This window comes from Rattus norvegicus, chromosome 2 (genome assembly GCF_036323735.1).
Source record: "Rattus norvegicus strain BN/NHsdMcwi chromosome 2, GRCr8, whole genome shotgun sequence".
NCBI lineage: Eukaryota > Metazoa > Chordata > Mammalia > Rodentia > Muridae > Rattus > Rattus norvegicus.
The window spans coordinates 229,620,506-229,641,364 of record NC_086020.1 but is presented as its reverse complement, the minus strand read 5'-3'; the positions used below and the strand labels follow the sequence as shown (position 1 = coordinate 229,641,364).

General features: G+C 41.9%; 1 protein-coding gene across 1 annotated transcript; it reads right to left on the bottom strand.

Annotated features, from left to right (window-relative positions):
* Positions 1-1,244: 1,244 nt before the first annotated feature.
* Adh4 (alcohol dehydrogenase 4 (class II), pi polypeptide) lies at positions 1,245-19,273 on the bottom strand. Its single transcript, NM_017270.2, has 9 exons — positions 19,212-19,273; positions 17,911-18,012; positions 16,760-16,898; positions 15,302-15,389; positions 13,246-13,477; positions 11,688-11,948; positions 3,870-3,999; positions 2,735-2,873; positions 1,245-1,425 (listed from the first exon to the last, which is right to left on the bottom strand). The coding sequence occupies exons 1-9, from the start codon at positions 19,227-19,229 to the stop codon at positions 1,401-1,403; spliced, it is 1,134 nt and encodes a 377-aa protein (NP_058966.2). The 5' UTR covers positions 19,230-19,273; the 3' UTR covers positions 1,245-1,400.
* Between the last annotated feature and the right edge of the window lie 1,586 nt (positions 19,274-20,859).

Below are 20,859 nucleotides of genomic sequence, written 5' to 3'. Positions count from 1 at the left end.
TCTTTCTCTCAGTGAAAATGGCATCTAGGAAATGGAAAATTGAAAGGGACACCAGAGGGTGCTGTGGTAGCATTTTGAAAACGAAGGTGCCAAAGGCATAATGGCTATGTGGAAACTGTGCTTTTCAGACAAATGTGTCATAGTACTGTGATTAGATTGCCTTCTAAACTTGTCTTCCCACACTTACTAAAATGGATGGATATTGTCACTAATATTAGACCTACAAAATCAGCTTTTTGCAATAAGACATATATATGCCTTGTTATGTGGGGGAATACATATTTTGATAGCAGGTTTAATATCCTGAAGATGGTGAATGGTATATGTGCATTAAAATCGTCACCTTTGGACTAAAGCATTGGCAAATAGACAGCAGGACAGTTCTTTATAACAGCGGAAAGTGCATTGCCCCACAAACCATTACCATAATATTCTTGGGTTTTCCCCTTGGAGGGAATCAAGTTCTAGTCTGGTACAATGATCTGACACCCTAGAAATGTAGTTTGTGTTGCATCTAGCCTTTCAAAAAGCAGCATTCACTAGTGAATGTCAGCATGTAGGAAAAGGAGCCGCTGTCAGAATGTAGACTTTCATGTAGTTTACTCATTGAATACTGCATTATTTGTATGTGATTTTTTAAAAATAGTATCTCAATCTGTAGTCAAGCTTGGCCTTGATTAGGGAGAAGACTAATGTAAAAATTTTTTTTGAAAAATTCCACTCAGAACAGGAAATCTGCTTCCAGATAACGTCTTCTACAGATTACAGGGAGCCGCATCCATGGATTCCATGTGGTATGGTCTCCTACACATGGCCTGGACAATGACAATACCTGCTGAGATTCCAGTGTAGACAAGGGAAATCTCACCAGGCACACCCAGATGACAACCTGCAGACAATTAATGGCTATTAAGAGAGGAAGACCAGTCTTCTCCAGGGAGGACTCACCCAGTAGGTTATCCAATCCCAATTGGTTGGCCAACTCCTCATGGAGAACATGATTAACACTGAACAGACTGAGCGATTTCTATCTGTATTTACATCTGTGTACATGTATGTATGCTACAGTGGAAGAAGAGAGGTCATGAATTTGAGAGTTAGGGGAAGGGATGTGAGAGGTGCGGGTGAGGGGAGGCCATGGGATGGAAATCACCTAAGTACAGTGCTCATGTATAAAATTCCCAAAAATCACCACCACCACCAACAAAAAAACCCCCACCACACCCTAAACAGCAGCAAGCAGAAAGAGTGACTATATAATTTATAGTTCATTTGTGTTGATACGAAGTGTGAACACATGCTTAAACTCATAGCTTTCCTTGGCTCATCGTGGGAAGTGGGAAGTCATCTGGACAAGCTTGGATCCAATCTGATGACATTCCAAGTTCCTCCTGGCGTCTTCAAAAGGTCAGGATTGTTCGGATGCTGATAACAGTAATACAACAGTAAATGCTACTTATCTGAACATTTTATCCAAAGTCCATGGGCTGGTTTTCTTTCCAGTTTAGAGTTTGATCTAGTCTTTCTTTAGAGACACCCTTTAAAAATCAGCATGATTTATGTGCAACAATGGGGCTCATAACAGTGTGATATTTTAGGCATGTATACAGCGCTCTTTGGTCACATTCACCCCATCCCCCTTCTGGCTGCACGCCTCCCTTTAGCAGAAGCCCATGCATCGTTTCTTTATTGTCATCTTTCCCCATCTGTGACATCAATAATATTTGTGACCGTGTTAATACACTGGGAGGAAAGTTGGAGTTTTCTCTTCCTGTGACATTCATTCTCTGTTTGCAGCTCTTACCACGTTGACTATCACTTAGTCTCCTCTACTTTATTTACCCCTCCTCTTTTTGCTGTGTCTTTTAAGTTCTTTGCCCCATTTCTCTTCTAAATATCATCATTCTTGGTGTTTACCCTTTTTTCCATTAATAAAGGCTGTAAATTAACTAAAACAAGTAATCCCAGTATTACACAGTCCCCAGACCCTTGGAAGCCCTCATTCTGAGCACCGATATAGATTAATACCTAGGAACCAACCCTGAGATGCACAGTACAGCTAAAACTGTTGGCCAAATGGATAGATCTAACGGGAGCCCTGGGACAAGGCGAGACAGTGGGAGTTGAAGGGCTTGTGTGTACCTGATTCCTGTCACTCTCTGTGATATCTCAGCAGCTGCACGGGGCCCTGACCATGAATGCTCCTTGTCAAACCACAGAAAACAATTCTAGACGTGGGCACACTGGACAGGGGAAGGAAGACATCTTTCCTTCCAGGGAATAACCAGCTTGAGTTAACAACTGTTTGTGAGAAGGAATTCATCTATCAGCTTATGCCTCTACTGCATAGTCTATAGCACTGTGCAAAAATGGAAGCTTTTCTTTTTTTCCAAATGGCCGTTATTTAATCTGTTAAGCGTCTACATCTGTCTGTTGATTTTGACGTAGTCAAGAGACACCTGGCTGGCTGTTAGAGTAAATGAAAATCATAACGACGGCTTGCTGGTTAGGAGTGTTTGATGCTCTTGCAGAGGAACCAGGTTCGGTCCCCAGCCCCCACCTCAGATGACTGCAGTTCTACTCCCAGGGGGGTCTGACATCCTATCTTGGCTTCCTTGGGCACCTGCCTGCTCATGGTGCACACAAACGCACACAGATAACACATCAAACAAAAGTCATGAACAGAAATCATAAAGGATTTCTAGTCCACCGAGTTATAAACTTTGCAGTTTACCTTTTTCCTTGGTTCATCAGGTCAATCGCGTCGTTGATTTTGTCAAAAGGTAGGGCATGGGTCACCAGTAAGTCCAGATCGAATTTCTTATTCTTGTAGTCAGTAACCAGGTTTGGGACAGAGTCTACACTTTTCCAACCTGTAATTTGGCCACAATGTCATATAAAGAATGGCATGCCATCTGACATTACAGAGATAGTTTATTTTTTCCTTTAAAGACATTTTAATGGCATTCGTACATGTGCATAATGTACTATTATCTACTCTCTCTGAATGTTCTCTCTTGTTACCTATCCAACTCCTGCTGGTCCACCTTTAGTTTAATGTCTTTGTTTTGATCTACATAAGAGTGTTTGTTGAAGAGGTGAAATTATTAGGTCAGGTTTGGGTTGCTTTAAATACGTACAGCTTCACTCTCCCCTTAATTTTTTTTTCTTTTTTTCGGAACTGGGGACCGAACCCAGGGCCTTCCGCTTGCTAGGCAAGCGCTCTACCACTGAGCTAAATCCCCAACCCCTCTCCCCTTAATTTTATGGCTTTATTATATTTAAATGTTTTCCTTTGCCAGGTAATGGTGGTGTATTCCTTTAATCCTAGCATTTGGGAGGCAGAGACAGGAAGATCTCTGAGTTTGAGGCCAGCCTGAACTAGAGTGAGTTCCACTACAGCCAGTGCTACACAGAGAAGCAGTCTTAAAAAAAAAGTTTTTCTTCATAAGGAAAATTCAAGATTATCCACACTAGCTAAGAAATTATCTTAATTAGATCAAAGTTTCTCTTTTGTTGCTCTCAGTTGATTGGTTCTTTTCAATGCCACTTGATTTTTTTCCCCCTTTTCTTTTGAGATGGTTCTTGTTACACAGCTCAAGTAGGCCTTGAATTTACTATATGAAGACTTGTCTCAAACACATGATCTATCTGCCTCATCCTCTTGAGAACTGGGACTATATGCTTGCATTACTAACCTAGCTGCTTAAATTGAATTCCAATTTGTAAATTATAGTCATATTTGCATATAAACTTCATTTATTTTTCAAATCCTGGATTAGTTTTTGTACACTCAATGTTTATACAAATTATTTTTGTTTCAAAACTTTTAATAATTTCATATTATAGCAAAAAAATTAAAAACTGACCACCAAAGAACGTTCCCTTTACAGAACGGCCCAATATCATGTCCACGGTGGATATATTCATTTCATCAACCTTTGCTCCGACCACAGTGCATGACCCCCAGCCTACGACGGTGCAGTCTACAGCTGCTTTCTGCAATGTCAAACAAAAGATTACCCGGGTGAGCAGAAAAATAGACATGACCTCTAGTGCGACTGTATCCAGTGCTCCAGGGGACATTAGTACTATGTTGCCAGTTACATAATAGGATCAAGTTCAGGGTGTCAACACATCATTCAATGGACTTTGAGACTCTAGTGTTCTGTTTTGTGTAAAATGTACAAATCATTCTTAGTACATCAAAAAGATATTAAAAGGGAACAGGACACATTTTACCCTGCACAAACACCATGGTTTGGCTGAAGCTGCATCTTATAGCACGGATACTGAGAAACGTGACCATAGAATTAAGAAGAATCTGTAGGGCGAGAACTTGAATCAGGAATGGTTTGGCAGTCTACCACAAACGTTTACTAAGATAGGAGAAATTCCAGGGGCTTGTGATGAAAACACTGAGAAGTTTGAAGAGAGGGCTAGTAAGTGATTCTGTAGAGCCTTCGAGATGAGGCACACACTGATTACTTAGATCTCAGACTAGGATAAAGATAGAGAAATGCTGTTTAAAACTGGGCAAAGATACTAGAAAATAACACTTTGTTTCCATTTTAGCCAACAGTTAGAATGTATTCTGCCTGCTATGCCTGCACTTGCTGAGATTGTGAGGCCGTGGATTGGAGTTTTCTTAATTGCCGAGTCACCACGTGGTCTTTAAGAATAGCCCAAGAGAATTGCCTAGACATAAGGTAATCCTTGATTGAGACAGAGAACTGCTGTGTTAGCCTACTATAGGTCTGAGGCTGATGGAAAAATGCTAAGAATTGAAGATATAAGAATCAGTGTGGAAGGCCATTCCCTGTAGAAACCATAGGCAAATATAAACTTTTTGACTGATAAGGAAGACAGGTATAGACCTGGTTGGTTCCACACTGCTGAGCGCTGAGGAAGACAGAGTTGTTCTCGCTCCTGGAAGGTGACACATTCTAGAAAATTAGAATGTGCTTTGAAGTTTTTATTTTAATGTGTGTTTATTTTCCTATTTTGAAAATTCCTAATGCTTGAAAATCAACTCCAAGCTGGAGATGGTGGCACATACTCATAATCCCTGCTCTTGGGAGTCTGAGGCAGGAGGATTGCAAGTTCCAAGACAGCTAGCTGTAAGACTCTAAAACCAAACCAAAACCAAACCATCAAATCACCAAACCAAACTAAACAACGCCCCCCCAAAGCCAAACCAAACTAAACCAACAACAACATCCCCCAGTAACCCAGGGATGACAACAGAACCACAGCCCCCTCCAAATTACTACTTAAAAAGAAAAGTGAAAAAGAGAGATTAACCCTTATATAGCCCTGGATGTCCTGGGCCCCACTATTTAGATCAGGTTGTTCTTGAATTTACCAAGTCCTGCCTGCTTCTATTGCCCAAGTGCTGGGATTAAAGGCATGTGACACTGTGTTCATTTTCTGTATATTTTGTATGACACAGAACATTTTTATCTTTACACAAGACATAAAGGAGAGGAGAAGAGTCCGTGGGTGTCACTTTTCACTTTAAAGTCAATGCTTACAGGGACTCTTTAAACACTACTGTTCTTTTTTTTTTTTTTTAAGACCTTACATATTTAATACAGTGTGTTACCCCTATACAAATGGAAAAAACTTAAGTTCAACATTTCTAGACCAATATGGCTGTTAATTTCTGTACAGTGCCAACTCAACACAGTAAACGGGGATACTTTTTTCCAAAGTTGACAGCACAGCTAAAGTTTCAAAAAATTCAAATTATATATCTGTATATATATATTTATATTTATATAAAAAGACCAATAATAGCAGTGTGTTATGCATCAACAGCAGCAACAGCTTTTCCAGGTTCTGCAGTCATCTGAACAAAACTGTAGAGACATCCAGCACACTCCATTAAAAAAAAAAGTAAAAAAACAAAACCCGAGAAAACAGCACAGTTCTGTTACTCTTGTGGTACCTGGCACCATTTTTTTTTTAAATTAGCTTCTCAATCATCATCTGGAAAGAAAACATTCTGAGCAACATCATTAAAAACAGCTCTGATAAAGCACAGTCACTACTACGTATCATAAAGCAGGTACAAGCTATTTTACATCCACAGAGGTATGATACAGTACTGTCCTATATCTATAATACTAGAGGATACAATTTAAAAGGCATTATTTGAGACTTGATTCTACTTTTCCAGCAGAGGGCCCAAAGGATGGTATGACACAGCTTTGTAAAGAAACATACTCTAGACAGGATTTCCTTTCACTAGTGGCACAGTTCTAAGGATTCATTCTCTCCATGAATGTCAGCTAAAACCGTTATTAAAAAAATGAAATATCCCTAGAACAAAACCATATAACCACCGGATTCACATGAAGATGACCTAGTGGAGACAAGCTGGACCTCACCTTACCAACAAGCTATCAAATCTGTTATGTTTAAACAGTGAGACCTCCAAGGAAGGAGATGCCAAGTAGTGCTTCAAAGCTTCGGACCACAATCAAACACAGCATCCTTTTCAACAGAAGCAGAAGCTCATCTGAATATGCTCAAGGATGCTGACATCAACATTTAATCATCTCCTCACTCATCCAAGAAGAAGGGGAGATCAGTTACTACTGTACTTTATTGTGTTCAACCAAATCACCATGTTACAAAAATAGCAAGCTGCCATAATAAAAAATAAGGCTCCTCTATCCAGCACCAGATAGCATCATTTTACTTTCAAGCCTAGAAATTGCACACTTGTATATAAACCAACCGAAGATGAGGATTGAGAGTTCGTCTTGGTGGATTTTTCCTTTGATGAATATGAAGTGTCCTTCCTTATCTTTTTTGATGACTTTTAATTGAAAATTGATTTTATTTGATATTAGAATGGCTACTCCAGCTTGCTTCTTCCGACCATTTGCTTGGAAAGTTGTTTTCCAGCCTTTCACTCTGAGGTAGTGTCTGTCTTTGTCTCTGAGGTGTGTTTCCTGTAGGCAGCAGAATGCAGGGTCCTCATTGCGTATCCAGTTTGTTAATCTATGTCTTTTTATTGGGGAGTTGAGGCCATTGATGTTGAGAGATATTAAGGAATAGTGATTATTGCTTCCTGTTATATTCATATTTGGATGTGAGGTTATGTTTGTGTGCTTTTCTTCTCTTTGTTTTGTTGCCAAGATGATTAGTTTCTTGCTTCTTCTAGGGTATAGCTTGCCTCCTTATGTTGGGCTTTACCCTTTATTATCCTTTGTAGTGCTGGATTTGTAGAAAGATATTGTGTAAATTTGGTTTTGTCATGGAATATCTTGGTTTCTCCATCTATGTTAATTGAGAGTTTTGCAGGATACAGTAACCTGGGCTGGCATTTGTGTTCTCTTAGGGTCTGTATGACATCTGTCCAGGATCTTCTGGCCTTCATAGTTTCTGACGAAAAGTCTGGTGTGATTCTGATAGGTCTGCCTTTATATGTTACTTGACCTTTTTCCCTTACTGCTTTTAATATTCTTTCTTTATTTTGTGCGTTTGGTGTTTTGACTATTATGTGACGGGAGGTGTTTCTTTTCTGGTCCAATCTATTTGGAGTTCTGTAGGCTTCTTGTATGCCTATGGGTATCTCTTTTTTTAGGTTAGGGAAGTTTTCTTCTATGATTTTGTTGAAGATATTTACTGGTCCTTTGAGCTGGGAGTCTTCACTCTCTTCTATACCTATTATCCTTAGGTTTGATCTTCTCATTGAGTCCTGGATTTCCTGTATGTTTTGGACCAGTAGCTTTTTCTGCTTTACATTATCTTTGACAGTTGAGTCAATGATTTCTATGGAATCTTCTGCTCCTGAGATTCTCTCTTCCATCTCTTGTATTCTGTTGGTGAAGCTTGTATCTACAGCTCCTTGTCTTTTCTTTTGATTTTCTATGTCCAGGGTTGTTTCCATGTGTTCTTTCTTGATTGCTTCTATTTCCATTTTTAATTCCTTCAACTGTTTGATTGTGTTTTCCTGGAATTCTTTCAGAGATTTTTGCGATTCCTCTCTGTAGGCTTCTACTTGTTCTCTAAGGGAGTTCTTTATGTCTTTCTTGAAGTCCTCCAGCATCATGATCAAATATGATTTTGAAACTAGATCTTGCTTTTCTGGTGTGTTTGGATATTCCGTGTTTGCTTTGGTGGGAGAATTGGGCTCCGATGATGCCATGTAGTCTTGGTTTCTGTTGCTTGGGTTCCTGCGCTTGCCTCTCGCCATTAGATTATCTCTAGTGTTACTTTGTTCTGCTATTTCTGACAGTGGCTAGACTGTCCTATAAGCCTGTGTGTCAGGAGTGCTGTAGACCTGTTTTCCTGTTTTCTTTCAGCCAGTTATGGGGACAGAGTGTTCTGCTTTCGGGCGTGTAGTTTTTCCTCTCTACAGGTCTTCAGCTGTTCCTGTGGGCCTGTGTCTTGAGTTCACCAGGCAGGTTTCTTGCAGGGGAAAAGTTGGTCCTACCTGTGGTTCCGAGGCTCAAGTTTGCTCGTGGGGTACTGCCTAAGTCCTCTCCTCGGCGGCAGCAACCGGGAAGATCTGCGCCGCTCTTTCCGGGAGCCTCTGTGCACCAGGGTTCCAGATGGCGTTTGGTGTTTTCCTCTGGCGTCTGGATGTGCACAGATTGCAGTCTCTTCTGGTTTCCCAGGCGTGTCTGCCTCTCTGAAGGTTCAGCTCTCCCTCCCACGGGATTTGGGTGCAGAGAACTGTTTATCCGGTCTGTTTCCTTCAGGTTCCGGCGGTGTCTCAGGCAGGGGTCCTGCCGCTCCTGGGCCCTCCCCTACGGGAACCCAGAGGCCTTATACAGTTGCCTCTTGGGCCAGGGATGTGGGCAGGGGTGGGCAGTGTTGGTGGTCTCCTCCGCTCTGCAGCCTCAGGAGTGCCCACCTGATCAGGCGGTGAGGTCTCTCTCCCACGGGGTTTGGGAGCAGAGAGCTGCTGCGGGCCGGGATCCGCGGGTCAACACTACTGTTCTTAAGGAGAACAGTGATCAAGGAAGACTCTTAGACTTCAACCTTAGACCTCTGCATGCACACCCACATACATGTAACATGCATACATACATGTAAGCATATCACATACACGTGAGAAAACAGAAACAACCATTACCATGTTTTTTTTTGTTTTTTGTTTTTTTTTTTGTTCTTTTTTTCGGAGCTGGGGACCGAACCCAGGGCCTTGCCATGTTTTAAAGGCCTTTACTGCACTGTGCTTGTATTTCTGACCTTTCCTCTAGTTCAGCAGTTAAGTTCACGACAGTAAGTTGGTCTGAACGGGGATTGTATGCAAATATAGGGTTTTATTTAGTAGACAGATGACTCTTGATAAGAATAGGTCTTGGCTGCATGTACTGGTACATATTTTAATCCCAACACTTGAGAAGCAGAGGCAGGCAGAGCTTTGTAAGTTCAAGGCCAATCTAGTCTACATGGTGAGCTCCATGACTTTGGGACTATGCAGTGAGACCCTGTCTCAAACAAAGAAAGCTTTTGTTTGAATTGGCAAAACGTTAGAAACTTGCTAATGCCATATATATATATATATATATATATATATATATATATATGTATGTATATTACTTGAACTCTTCTGTTAGGTTCTTTAGGCTGCTTCAGAAAATTAGAGGTAATTTAGATCCAATTTATACCTATAATTAGAAGTTGCTTTATAGTCCCCAAACAGTTTTTTTTTTTTTTTTTTTTTGGTATGGGAGGTTTTAGTTGAAGACTTAAGTATTTCATTTTTCAAGATAAATCTATCTTGTTTCATCTGAATTCTAGTGTAATTCTAATTCATAATCTAAAATACCCATAAGTCAGCCAGTAATAGAACATGTAAATTTAACAAGTTAAAATTAACATGCTCTATTAACTGACTTATATCTGTTTTTATTTGAAAAACAACAACAATAGCAAAAACAGCAAAAACAATGACAAAAAGTGACAGTGAAATTCCCCCCAAAACTGTGGCACAGAGCTCAGGCTCAGGCGAGTGTGCAGATAACGGCTCAGTCATGCATCCTGGAGTATGGCTCAGGCATCGATTCTCCACAAAACAACAAAATCATAGCAAACAACAGGAACTTTTAAGAAGCCTGTACTGGATAGTTTTATGTTATCTTGACACAGCTAAAATCATCTGAGAGCCGGGAACCTCAATTAAGAAAACGTCCTCCTCACAAGATCAGTTGTAGGCAAGACTTGGACATTTTCTTATAATCGATTGATGGGGGAGGGCCCAGCCCATTGTGGGTGGTGCCATCCTTGGGCTGGTGGTCCTGGGTTCTATAAGAAAGAAGGCTGAGCAAGCCTTGGGAAGCAAGCCAGTAAGCAGCACCCCTCCATGGCCTCTGCATCTTGGAGCTCCTGCCTACAGCTTATCTTGTTTGAGTTCCTGTCCTGGCTTCCCTCAGTGAAGTATAAGCCAAATAAATCCTCTCCATGGTGTTTGGTCATTGTGTTTCATTGCACACATAGAAACTAACATAATCATAAGCAAACAAATACACAAACAAACAAACAAAGACTGTGGCGGGTAAGCTGCTTTTCATTGTAAAAATGAGCTGTGAGAAGTGAAGAACGTGGATGTGGGGCACTGCAGGGTGCAGGGTGGGAAACTCAGAACACCGTGTAGCAGCACGGGGTAAGAATCCCTGAATGCTGCTGTCCCCAGCAGCAGCTGATGTTTACCACCCTTTCCTACCTGCAAGAAAGCTATTAGGCGGTGTGTGTGTGTGTGGGGGGGGGGGGGAGGGGCTGTGATTGCTTTTTTTCCCTGGATTCCATTCTCTTCCGGAGAATGCCCTATTCAGGTCAGACCTAGGAAAGGAAACACCAGAAAGTCTATTTCTTTATAGCTTTTATTCCTTTTAACCATTTCTAAGAGGAGGCTTAGTAACCAGGCTGCATGACAGTGCCACTCAAAAGGAAAAACATCACAACTCCTTCCCACTCACAGCGAAACAGGAAGAACCAAGGCAGAGAACTAAGGTGACAAATTCTTGGTCAGCGGTAAAGTCCCCTGGCTAAGTAAAGGGACCCCCAAGTTATCTCTTAGCAATAGTTCGAATCATCATGGGAACAAATATTTGAAACTATTGTTTTCCGCCCAAGAAGAGATCCCAGAAGAGCGAGCCCGTGGAAGTATGGGATATGGCTGCCATCTTGGAGGCCTGAACGCACAGAGTACGCCGGCATGGGGAAAGCGCTCACGTGACTCGGACTTGGTCTGACTACGCCTTTGAGGGAGTCATGCGCGGGTCTTCTGTGAGCTGATAACTGTTGGAATCTTTAGAGATCCCTAAGGGACCACACATTCTCCCGCCATCAGCCCGTTCAGGTGAGGTGATACCGATGGGAGAGTCACCCAAGTTGGCCTTGTGCTGTGTAGACTTTTTCAGCTTCCAAAATGTAAGGTAAATTACCCTCTTCTCCTAATAGGCACCCCAAACACAGGTAGTTCATGACAATAGCATAAAACAAACCAGTAGAAACCACATCAGTGAGCTTTGATGGAAAGTTAGCATGGCTGAGGGAGTGGGTGGTGACCTACAGCAGAGGTTCTTCTCTGTCTGCCTTTGCAAATATTAAGAAGAACATCTACTGCTATAAACATGGCTCATTTCCCCTTGCTATTTTGGTGATTAAAGAACTTATTAGAAGTAAGAATCAAGGACTGGGGATGGCGGGAGAAGTCCACGTACCAAGGTCTGAGCTGTTCCTGCACAGTCCAGGGAGAAATCCACACCTCCACCCGTCAGTTCAGTGATGACATCTTGGACAGGTTTGTCTAGGTCTCTGGGATTAAGGCAGTCAGTGGCTCCCAGGGCCTTGGCTTTTGGGAACTTCTCACTGTTGATGTCAATAGCTATGATTCTGGAAGCACCTGCTATTTTACATCCAATTACAGCAGAAAGACCTACACACCCCAGGCCAAAGACAGCACAAGCGGAACCAGGGGTGACCTGCAGGCGGGAAAAGTACAGAGTGATTTAAAGTTGCTGATCTTAGCTTTTTCTTTCATGAGCGAGGGCAAGATGAGGACCCAAACATGTAAATGATGTTGATGATGTTGATGATGATGATGATGATGATGATGATAATAGAATGCCTGTTATAAAACTCTGACTGATGTATCCAGTCGTGACAACTTGCCAGTGTGAAGACAGATACTTTCCTATCAAAATTTGTAGAGTTACTCAAGGATCATTCACATATCAGTTCAGAAGGAGCAAGCCCAACTGGAAAAAATTCTCTTATTTCACCTTTTCCTTCAATGATGTCAGAAAACAATTTAAAAGTCCACACAATCTCAAAGGAGTTTTTTTTTCCCCATTGAAATTGGGTCAGACGCATGTATATTTCTGCATCTCTATATTTCTCCCCCTCTCTTCCTCCCTTCCTCCCTCCCTCCCTCCCTCTCTCCCTCCTCCCCCTCTTTCTCTGAGACAGAGTTTCTCTGTGTAGTCCTGCTGTTCTTGAACTTGATCAGTAGACCAGACTGACAGATAGATAGATAGATAGATAGATAGATAGATAGATAGATAGATAGGGATAGACTGATAGACTGACATATATCTGGTGTGTTGAGTAAAGTCAGCAGGGAGAGATGGGAAGAACCCTGCAAGGCTTCAGGGATGCCTAGGAGAGCTTTTCTTTTTACCATCTTGTCCACTTGACTGTAACCTAGTTAGCCTTAAGAGATTTCCCAGGAATACATCTTGCAAGAATATACTCTCTTAAAACCGCAGAGGGATGGGAAATTGGTAAATTATTATTGATTGTGGGAGAATAATCTATAGAATCAGGGAGAAAGTAGGGTGACTAAATGGAAATGGGGGTTCCTCCATTTGCTGTTGTCCCCAGATGAGCATTCATAGTCAGAGGTCATGTTTAAATGGGCTTCATATAAATCAGGGACATCTATATAAAGTCAGAGTTTTATATATGCAATATAACGTAACATGCTCATACCTATTAATATTATTATTTAGAGACATCTAATAATGCACATAAAATCACAGAGGCTAAGGTAGAGATGTTAGTTCAATGGTACAGCACTTTCCTAGCAGGTGCGGGACCTGGGGTTTAATCCCCAGGACATATAAAAAGATAATCACAGAGGTGGTAAATGATCTAGTTATTTATAGTCTGAGTAAGCAACGGAGCCAGAATGCGAAGACGGTCCTAACTCCTTTACACAGTATTGTCTCCCAGTGACCTCTAGTAACCTCAGTAACAGCCTAGCATTTAACACTGTACCTTGGCAGTGTTGATCGCAGCCCCATAGCCTGATGTGAACCCACATCCAATCAGACACACTCTCTCCAAATTTGCCTCATCATCCACTCGGGCAAGATTGGCTTCTGAAACCACAGTGTACTGAGAGAAGGAACTGACTCCCATGAAGTGGTAAATTGATCTTCCTTTGCAGGTAAACCTGCTGGTTCTGTCTTCCATGAGCTCTTGATCAATAGTAGGGTATTTAAAATTTCTAGAAAAAGGAAAGCACACAATGGAGAAGATATGTCAGAAACCATAGGTTTGTGTTATGGAATTGAATGGAAAGGCGGGAAAATAATTGATCTTTTTTACATACACACATAGCATTTCTGAGTTATGTTAGCATTAATACCAATAGACCTCCATTGAGTGCTTTCTGTATGTCAGGAGCTCTTTTAAGGGCTATGTTATTAATTCGTTTTTTTTTTTTCTGATAGAGAGCTCCAATAAAACTAAAAACAGAACAGCACAATGACCCTTCAGACGCTAACCTTCTAGCTTCATTAACTGTCGAGTTTCACCTGTCACCCTCCACAACACGTGCCTCTTCTCCCATATCACATAATTTCAACTGTGCTGAAATATCTCTGAACCTGTTTTTCAAGGATTCCTTTAAGTTGGCACGGTGCATTTATTAGGATGTCTTTCCAACTTCATCGCTCCCTTGTGGAACTGTAGTCATCAGCCCCATAGTTTCCCCCCCATGAGTGTTGCTGATCATTCTACTGAGATCCGGGTTAATGTGCCTCTCTGTTTCAGTATTGCCTCTTAAATCCAAAATTTTTAATGAACCGTCTGATTCGGATTTTACATTTTTTGTGGGACTACTTCGAAGGTGCCGTAATACATCTAGAGGGAGTCATGATATCTGATTATTTCTTTTTTTAATGCTATTAGAATTCACGGCCATTGTCTAAATCCATCATTTCATTAAAGGATGAATGGAATTCGGCCCTGAAAACTGACATTAGTATCTTCTTGTAGATGGAGAAACAGAGGCATAGAGATGAGCGATATGGTTTTAATTTATTTTTATAAAAGATTTGCTTGTTATGTATGTGTGTGAGTTTATATGTGCCACATGTGTAGGTGCTCACAGAGGTCAGACGAGAGCATGGGATCTCTGGGAACTGGAATGACAGGAGGTTATGAACGCCTGTGTAGGTGCTGGTAACTGAATTCAAGTCCTCTGCAAGACCAGTGACCACTTCTAACTGCTGAGCCCTCCAGCCCAGATTTTACCTTCCTAGATAACAAGCTTCAATCAGCATTCAGGACAAGCACACCTTCAATAAAATCAGTCTGAGGTGACTAAGACCCATCCTGTTGAGCCCGAGTGTTTGTGTTAAGAACCTGTTTTCAGGACCGGAAGTTGCCCTGGAGTAAATTAATGTGCCTTTCTCTATTCTTTCTTCCTTCTCTAGAAGTAGATGTGATTTTAACTCAGAATTTACCATTCCAGTGATGTGTTTTTACTTTTGTTACAAACACACATAACCATAAACTCTGGTACTGTCTTCTTGGGCCATACCATATAATATGTCCTCTAGCATTTTTTTTTATTATATATAAGCTGTCTTCAAACACACCAGAAGAGGGCATCAGATCTCATTACAGATGGTTGTGAGCCACCATGTGGTTGCTAGGATTCGAACTCAGGACCTCTGGAAGAGCAGCTAGTGCTCTTAACCACTGAGCCACCTCTCTGGCCCATCTAGCGTCTTGCTTCTCTCCTTTAACATGTGTAAAATTAGGCTACTGCGTGTATTTTAAGTCTAGCTATTCTCATTTTACGGGAGTCCACTGTGTGACTGCATAGCAGTGGATCAAGCTATTCTTTCACTGGAGGACAGACACTCCAGTGGTTTTTATGCTCTTACAAGCCACTGTATTCAGAACAGTGTCTCATAGGCACACAGAAGTAGCACCAGGAAGTGGAAGGTTTTCATTTCTTCACCTCCATTTATGTTTGGCCAGTTGTGTTCAAGACAATGCATGCCTACTGATACTCTTACTATCGGCGAAGAGAACTTACCTGAGCTTCCCACAGAGGTTCGTGAGAGGACTCAGACAGAGCTTGCACTTTTTGCACTGTGGTGCGAAGAATGGGATTACTTTGTCACCTACGAAGGAAGGCCACATGTTAGGCAGTACCTATGATGCCGGTGTTGTGTTTCCAGAAGCACAGCTGGGCTGTGAATCAGTGGTAGAGACCTTGCCTGCTTTGTGCAAGGTCTCAGGCTTGATTCCTAGCCCCCCAAAACCTTCTCTCAGATAAACCGGTGGAAAACATTTTTTTCATAGCATACATTTTATATTCAACGAGAATATAAGCAGCAATATTATTTTATTTCAGTAAGATTGGTGGATTCTTTCAAGTCCTGCACTTTTTTCTTTTTTAATCTGCTAGGCAGCCAGGCAGTCTGGACTGGTACTAACAGGTGCGGAGTTCTGGCTGGGAATCTGTTCCCTGAAGTCTGTGTGTATGACCGTTATTTACTGTCTTTTCAAACACAACTCTGTATGAATGCAGAACACCATTGGAGGACTGAGAAGGTGGGACATGCTAGGCTAGGACACTGCCCGTATTGTACCTTTCAGATTCACCTTTAAATCCCACGTTTTCTAGCTCCCCGTCCAATTCCCATTTAACGATGGCTTTGGTTCTCTGATGACCACAGTGGTGACAATTCACATGTGATCGGCAGTTCACGTGTGGCAGCACCGTGAGCATAATCATTATTAAATAATTTGATTTCTCACATCTGCCATTTTGGAAAAGAGACATCCAAGTCCAGTCACAAAAACCATTGTTAAGTGGTACCAGTCAACGACACAGTCGGGACTAAAGGTTTGCACAGGTCGCGCTTTCAAGGCTGCAGGTTTTGAGAGAGCAATCTGTTTTTGCCCTCATACTTGGAATGAAGAAATAGTATTATACCTCCTAGTTTGAATGCAGGGCTGATAGGACTCACCAGATTGTACATGGCCTGCACACCAGTACGCACTGTATATGTTATAAAATATAATGAGCCTTTAGCTTGCTTCAGGGTATTAGCTTTTATCTTATGAACTTCCAAGATGACACCTAAGCTAACATTGACATGTGTGGCGCTTTCCCCTTAAGCCTCCCTCAAGCCTTCACTCTTTACATAGCCATAAAATAAATTTCCATTTCACATAGAGGAAGGATCTATGAACCACAGCAGCTCTAGTTTACATTAACCAGAGAGCTTTGCTTTACTGGACATTTCCTCTGTTTGTGTAAATAAAGTGGCCATATTTTTAGGATTTTATTAGGCTGTTCTGTCTTCAAATATCCCACTTCCTTGTTACACCATGACGGACTGTGTCAGTGCCCCTTTGGGGAAGATGAACTGGGTAAGCAAAGCGGAAAATCCCAGTCATAGCCCCAAAAGCAACGGCAGTTATCAGGAGCTATCGTGGAAAAAGCTAGGGCTCCCTGTTTCCTTGAAATCAGGAGGTGGAATACCTGGTTTGAAGTTGGTCACTCCTGGCCCAACGCTTTCTACAATTCCTGCACACTCATGGCCGAGGACTACTGGGAAGAGAGCTTTCTTCTTAGGATTGGTGGCATTGATGTCAGTAGGGCACACGCATGTGGCGATTACCTACAAAGGAAGGCAGACCTGAGTTGTGGTTCTGCAGTGTGTTCTTGGGTCCAGCGTTATCTCGAATTATTACAGCAGCCCTAGAATTCAGTAAAAGAATTGCATTTCGAGGGAAAAAGAGGACGTGTAAAATGTACTAGGCCGTATACATTCCTTTCTTCCTAGCATCCAGTTTAATTTACCGGTTTTCATCGTTTCTGGAGGAAAAAAAAAATCACAGGGTTGGTGATGTCATTATCTCTAGGAGACAAAGATCAAAGATAAAAGGGAAAGAGACTAGACACCAGGCAGTGATGAGGACATAGGTCTGCGTGGTGGAGACTGCATGGACTGGAGTAGAGGAAATAGACCTTCTGTAATTAAAAGACACTAAATCGCTCTTCAACTTGTCCCAGTGTGATTCTTCAGATTTGTCCGTGAGGCTTCTTCCCACATCCTCACACACAGACCTGTGATGGGTTAGTCTATAGGGAAAATGGATGACTGTGGACTTGCTGTTAATGGTTCTGCTCTTTCTTCCCTACTGACCTACCCCTAATCCCCTAATCCCTCTTTTTGGCACCCATGGCCCTATGTGGCCCTCTTGGGGAGGCTCTCCAAGTTCTTAACCTCCTTTGCTTAGGGTTTTCTCTTTCTCCTCTCTCCCTCCCTCCCCCCTCCCCTTCCTCCTCCTCCTCCTCTTCCTCCTCCTCCTCCTCTTCCTCTTCCTCTTCCTCCTCCTCCTTCTTCTCTCTCTCTCTCTCTCTCTCTCTCTAATATTTCACCATAATTAGCATTTGGAAAATAAAAAGAAAACCTAGCTAATTGCAACACAAAACAAATTACTTTGCTAACACTTAGGTTTGGTATCAAGATTAAGACAGCTGAATTAGATTTCAAACCCATAGTGAAAAAAAAAAAAAAGAATGATAATGCCTCCTTTTAAATCTGGATTTTAAAAACATAGCTGCCCATAGGGGAAAGTCAGTGTTCCAGGCCACGTCTATACTGCCTGGCTCACCCACCCACTCACCTTAATTCGAACTTCATGAGCCTTAGGAGGAGAAACTTCAATTTCTTCAATGCAAAGGGGGCTGTCAGTTTTCCAGGCAATGGCTGCCTTGCATGTAATGACCTGAAGGAGAAAGGAAGGAGAGAGGTAAGGTGGAGACTGAAGGCGAGGGAAGGAAGGGAGAAAGAAAAAAAAAAGTGTTATTATGTATAAAAAAGGAGTTGGTAACGTACTAATTCCATATAGACTTAACATTATTTTCAGGAGAAGAGATCTTAACAAAAAATTAATGTCTATGTTATAACAATTGTAATTTTTATATTTTGAGAAACACATATATGGAAAATTACCCGGATACTGTTCCTACATATTGGTCTTCATAACAAAGGCTCCATAACGATAAGGCTTACGATTTTGGTAGGTAGCCAAAGGCATTAGTAATCAGCTCGGAATTACCTGGGCTGAGGTCGGTAGGTGTGTTTGTTGATTTGCTACTTGGCGTGTGGTCTTTGGACCAGCAGGTATATCACTCTGGGGTTGTTAGAGAAGAAAGTCCCATCCTAAATCCATTAACATGATCAACTAAGGTCTCCAGATGGTAAAACACCTGGGAAGTGAGGCTTACACAGTCAGTTTACTAGTAGATTGTAAGTTAAGTAAAAATTGTTCTCTCTGTAAGACTTGAATAAAAGTGCATTTAAAAAAATTAAACACCTAAGGTTTTATAATTAATTCCTACATTATAATTTTAATTACATTTTTAATTTAAAATATAAGTAAAGTTGAAAGAAAGTTGAAATGAAGTCTATAATTCCTTGTCCTGATCACTACCTAACCACTGTTGTAAATTTCTTTGACTATTTGAACACTTGCTTCTCAATGGTCCTTAGGCAATGTATAATTTGGGCTTAAATTGTTATTTTTATATCGCAAATGCCGTGTATATTCACTACAAGAGATTTTGAAGTGGAAGAAAAAAGCCCACCTCTACGTTTATCACTTTCTCCTTACATGGAAAAGCCTTTGTGTGTTCTCACATGGACTCTACTTTCCCCATCCCTTCACATGCTTTAAACACATTCTCTGCATGGATAACTTATTTTCTCCCAGCCGCCCCCGCCCCCTTTAAATCACGTGGGACACCCTGGACACTTTAGCAATCAGAGTTGTTTTGCCGCAGAGCAGAGTTCTAGCTTAGGGAATGCTCCTATCCCTTCAGCTGACTTCGGTCGCTGTGCCTCGAGTGTAACCCAGAAGGAAGCATCTTCAGCAAAGACACAGCAGAGGCGGTAGCCAGATGCCGAGAGAGGTTATACACTTACCTTTCCCTGGGTGCCCATTTTCCTTGGGAAGCTTGCTTTGGAAGTGTCCTTCTGACTCTGGCCTTTCACCTCTACCCAGAATGCTCTGTGTCCTGTGCTGTGAACTCTGGATAAATAGCATTCGTGCTGGCTGGTTCTCCAATCACAGCCCTGCCTGACCTGTGCTGTGACATTTGTACTGTTATAGTTCATCTATAAACACATCACTCCTAGCTGGCACCGAGGTGTTTGTTTTTAATTAGTTTTTTTTTTTTTACTTTTATCACAATATATCAAATAGACAAAGTGCATTAATTGTGTAAGGCTGAGTTACAAGTAGCTACTAAGCAAAGGTCATTTCAACTGTTCTGGAACTTCCCTCCCACCCATTCGTTTTTTTACACCCTGAGAATTTCCTTACACATTTGTGGTTTTCCTATCAAATAGTTTAATTCTGTTTAATAACAAGTTTGTGTGAATAGACTCGAAGTGTATATACCCTTCCATGTATCTATCTCCCCACCCCTTAGTTCTGTTTGTTGATGGTTCGCAATGCCTTTCTTTCTTTCTTTCTTTCTTTCTTTCTTTCTTTCTTTCTTTATCTATTTATTTATTTACTTACATACTGTGTTTGGGTATTTTGACTGCATATGTGTCTGTGGTACCACATGTGTGCTTGGTGCCCATGGAAACTGGAAGAGGTTGCTGGAACCCCTATGACTGGAGCTATAGGCAGTTGAGAGCTGTCGTGTAGGTTGTAGGAACTGAACCCAGGTCCTCTAAAAGAGTGGCCAGTACTCTTAATTGCTGAACCATCTTTCCAGTCATTCACAATGGCTTAGTTGTAGTTTATTTTCTTACCGTCGAACTCTCTACTGTATGAACCCACCATAATTCATGCACCCCCTTTCCTCTCTGGTTCTTTTCTTTCTAATCACGGAGAGTCAGCGGCTACATAAAAACTCTCTTCCTGCGCCCTGCTGCACACATGCTCCAGTTTGCTTAGGGGACATTCAGGGCTGACACAGACAGCGCATGCTAGCAAGGCAGCACTGACTGTTGGACAAGGAAGCGCTTTTGCTCAGGATGCTGAAAGCCATTGGCTCCAAAGCTGCCAGAGCCGCTCTGCTGCAGTTGGGGCGCCCTTTAGTCACTGATGGAGGACAACACCCACTGTCTCTTGCTGTGGCTGAGGGGCAGCCCCAGTGGCTCTGGGTCTCACAGTGTCCTCCAAGGACAGGAGGAGTGCTGCAGCCTGGAGGACCAGTGCCTACCTGAGCTACGTGGGGTCTGAGCACTGGTGTCATGGGCCAGAGTTCTCCAGAGTCACACATGATGGCGGTTTGAGAAAAGGAATGTCTCCAAATGGTTATCAACTCACAAAATTTTTAACATTATATTTTATCTTTAGGTTTACAAACTTAGACCAATGCAAAAAATCATGTATCCTCTCACAGAGGCTGAACCACCAACCAGAGAGCATGCATGGGACAGACCTAGGCTCCCTACACATATGTGACAGATGTGTAGCTTGGTCTCCGTGTGGGACCCTTGACAATGGAGCAGGGGCTGTCCCTGACTCTGTTGCCTGCCTTTGGATCCCTTTTCCCTAACTGGACTGCATGTCCAGCCTCAACAGGAGAAGATGTACCTAGTCTTACTGCACCTC

Excerpts from the sequence above, each read along its gene's own strand:
- Adh4 (NM_017270.2), bottom strand. Across the intron at positions 13,478-15,301 it reads AACCTCTGTGGGAAGCTCAG|AAATTTTAAATACCCTACTA; the intron begins GTAAGTTCTCTT and ends TCCTTTTTCTAG. Across the intron at positions 2,874-3,869 it reads AAAGGGAACGTTCTTTGGTG|GTTGGAAAAGTGTAGACTCT; the intron begins GTCAGTTTTTAA and ends GCCAAATTACAG.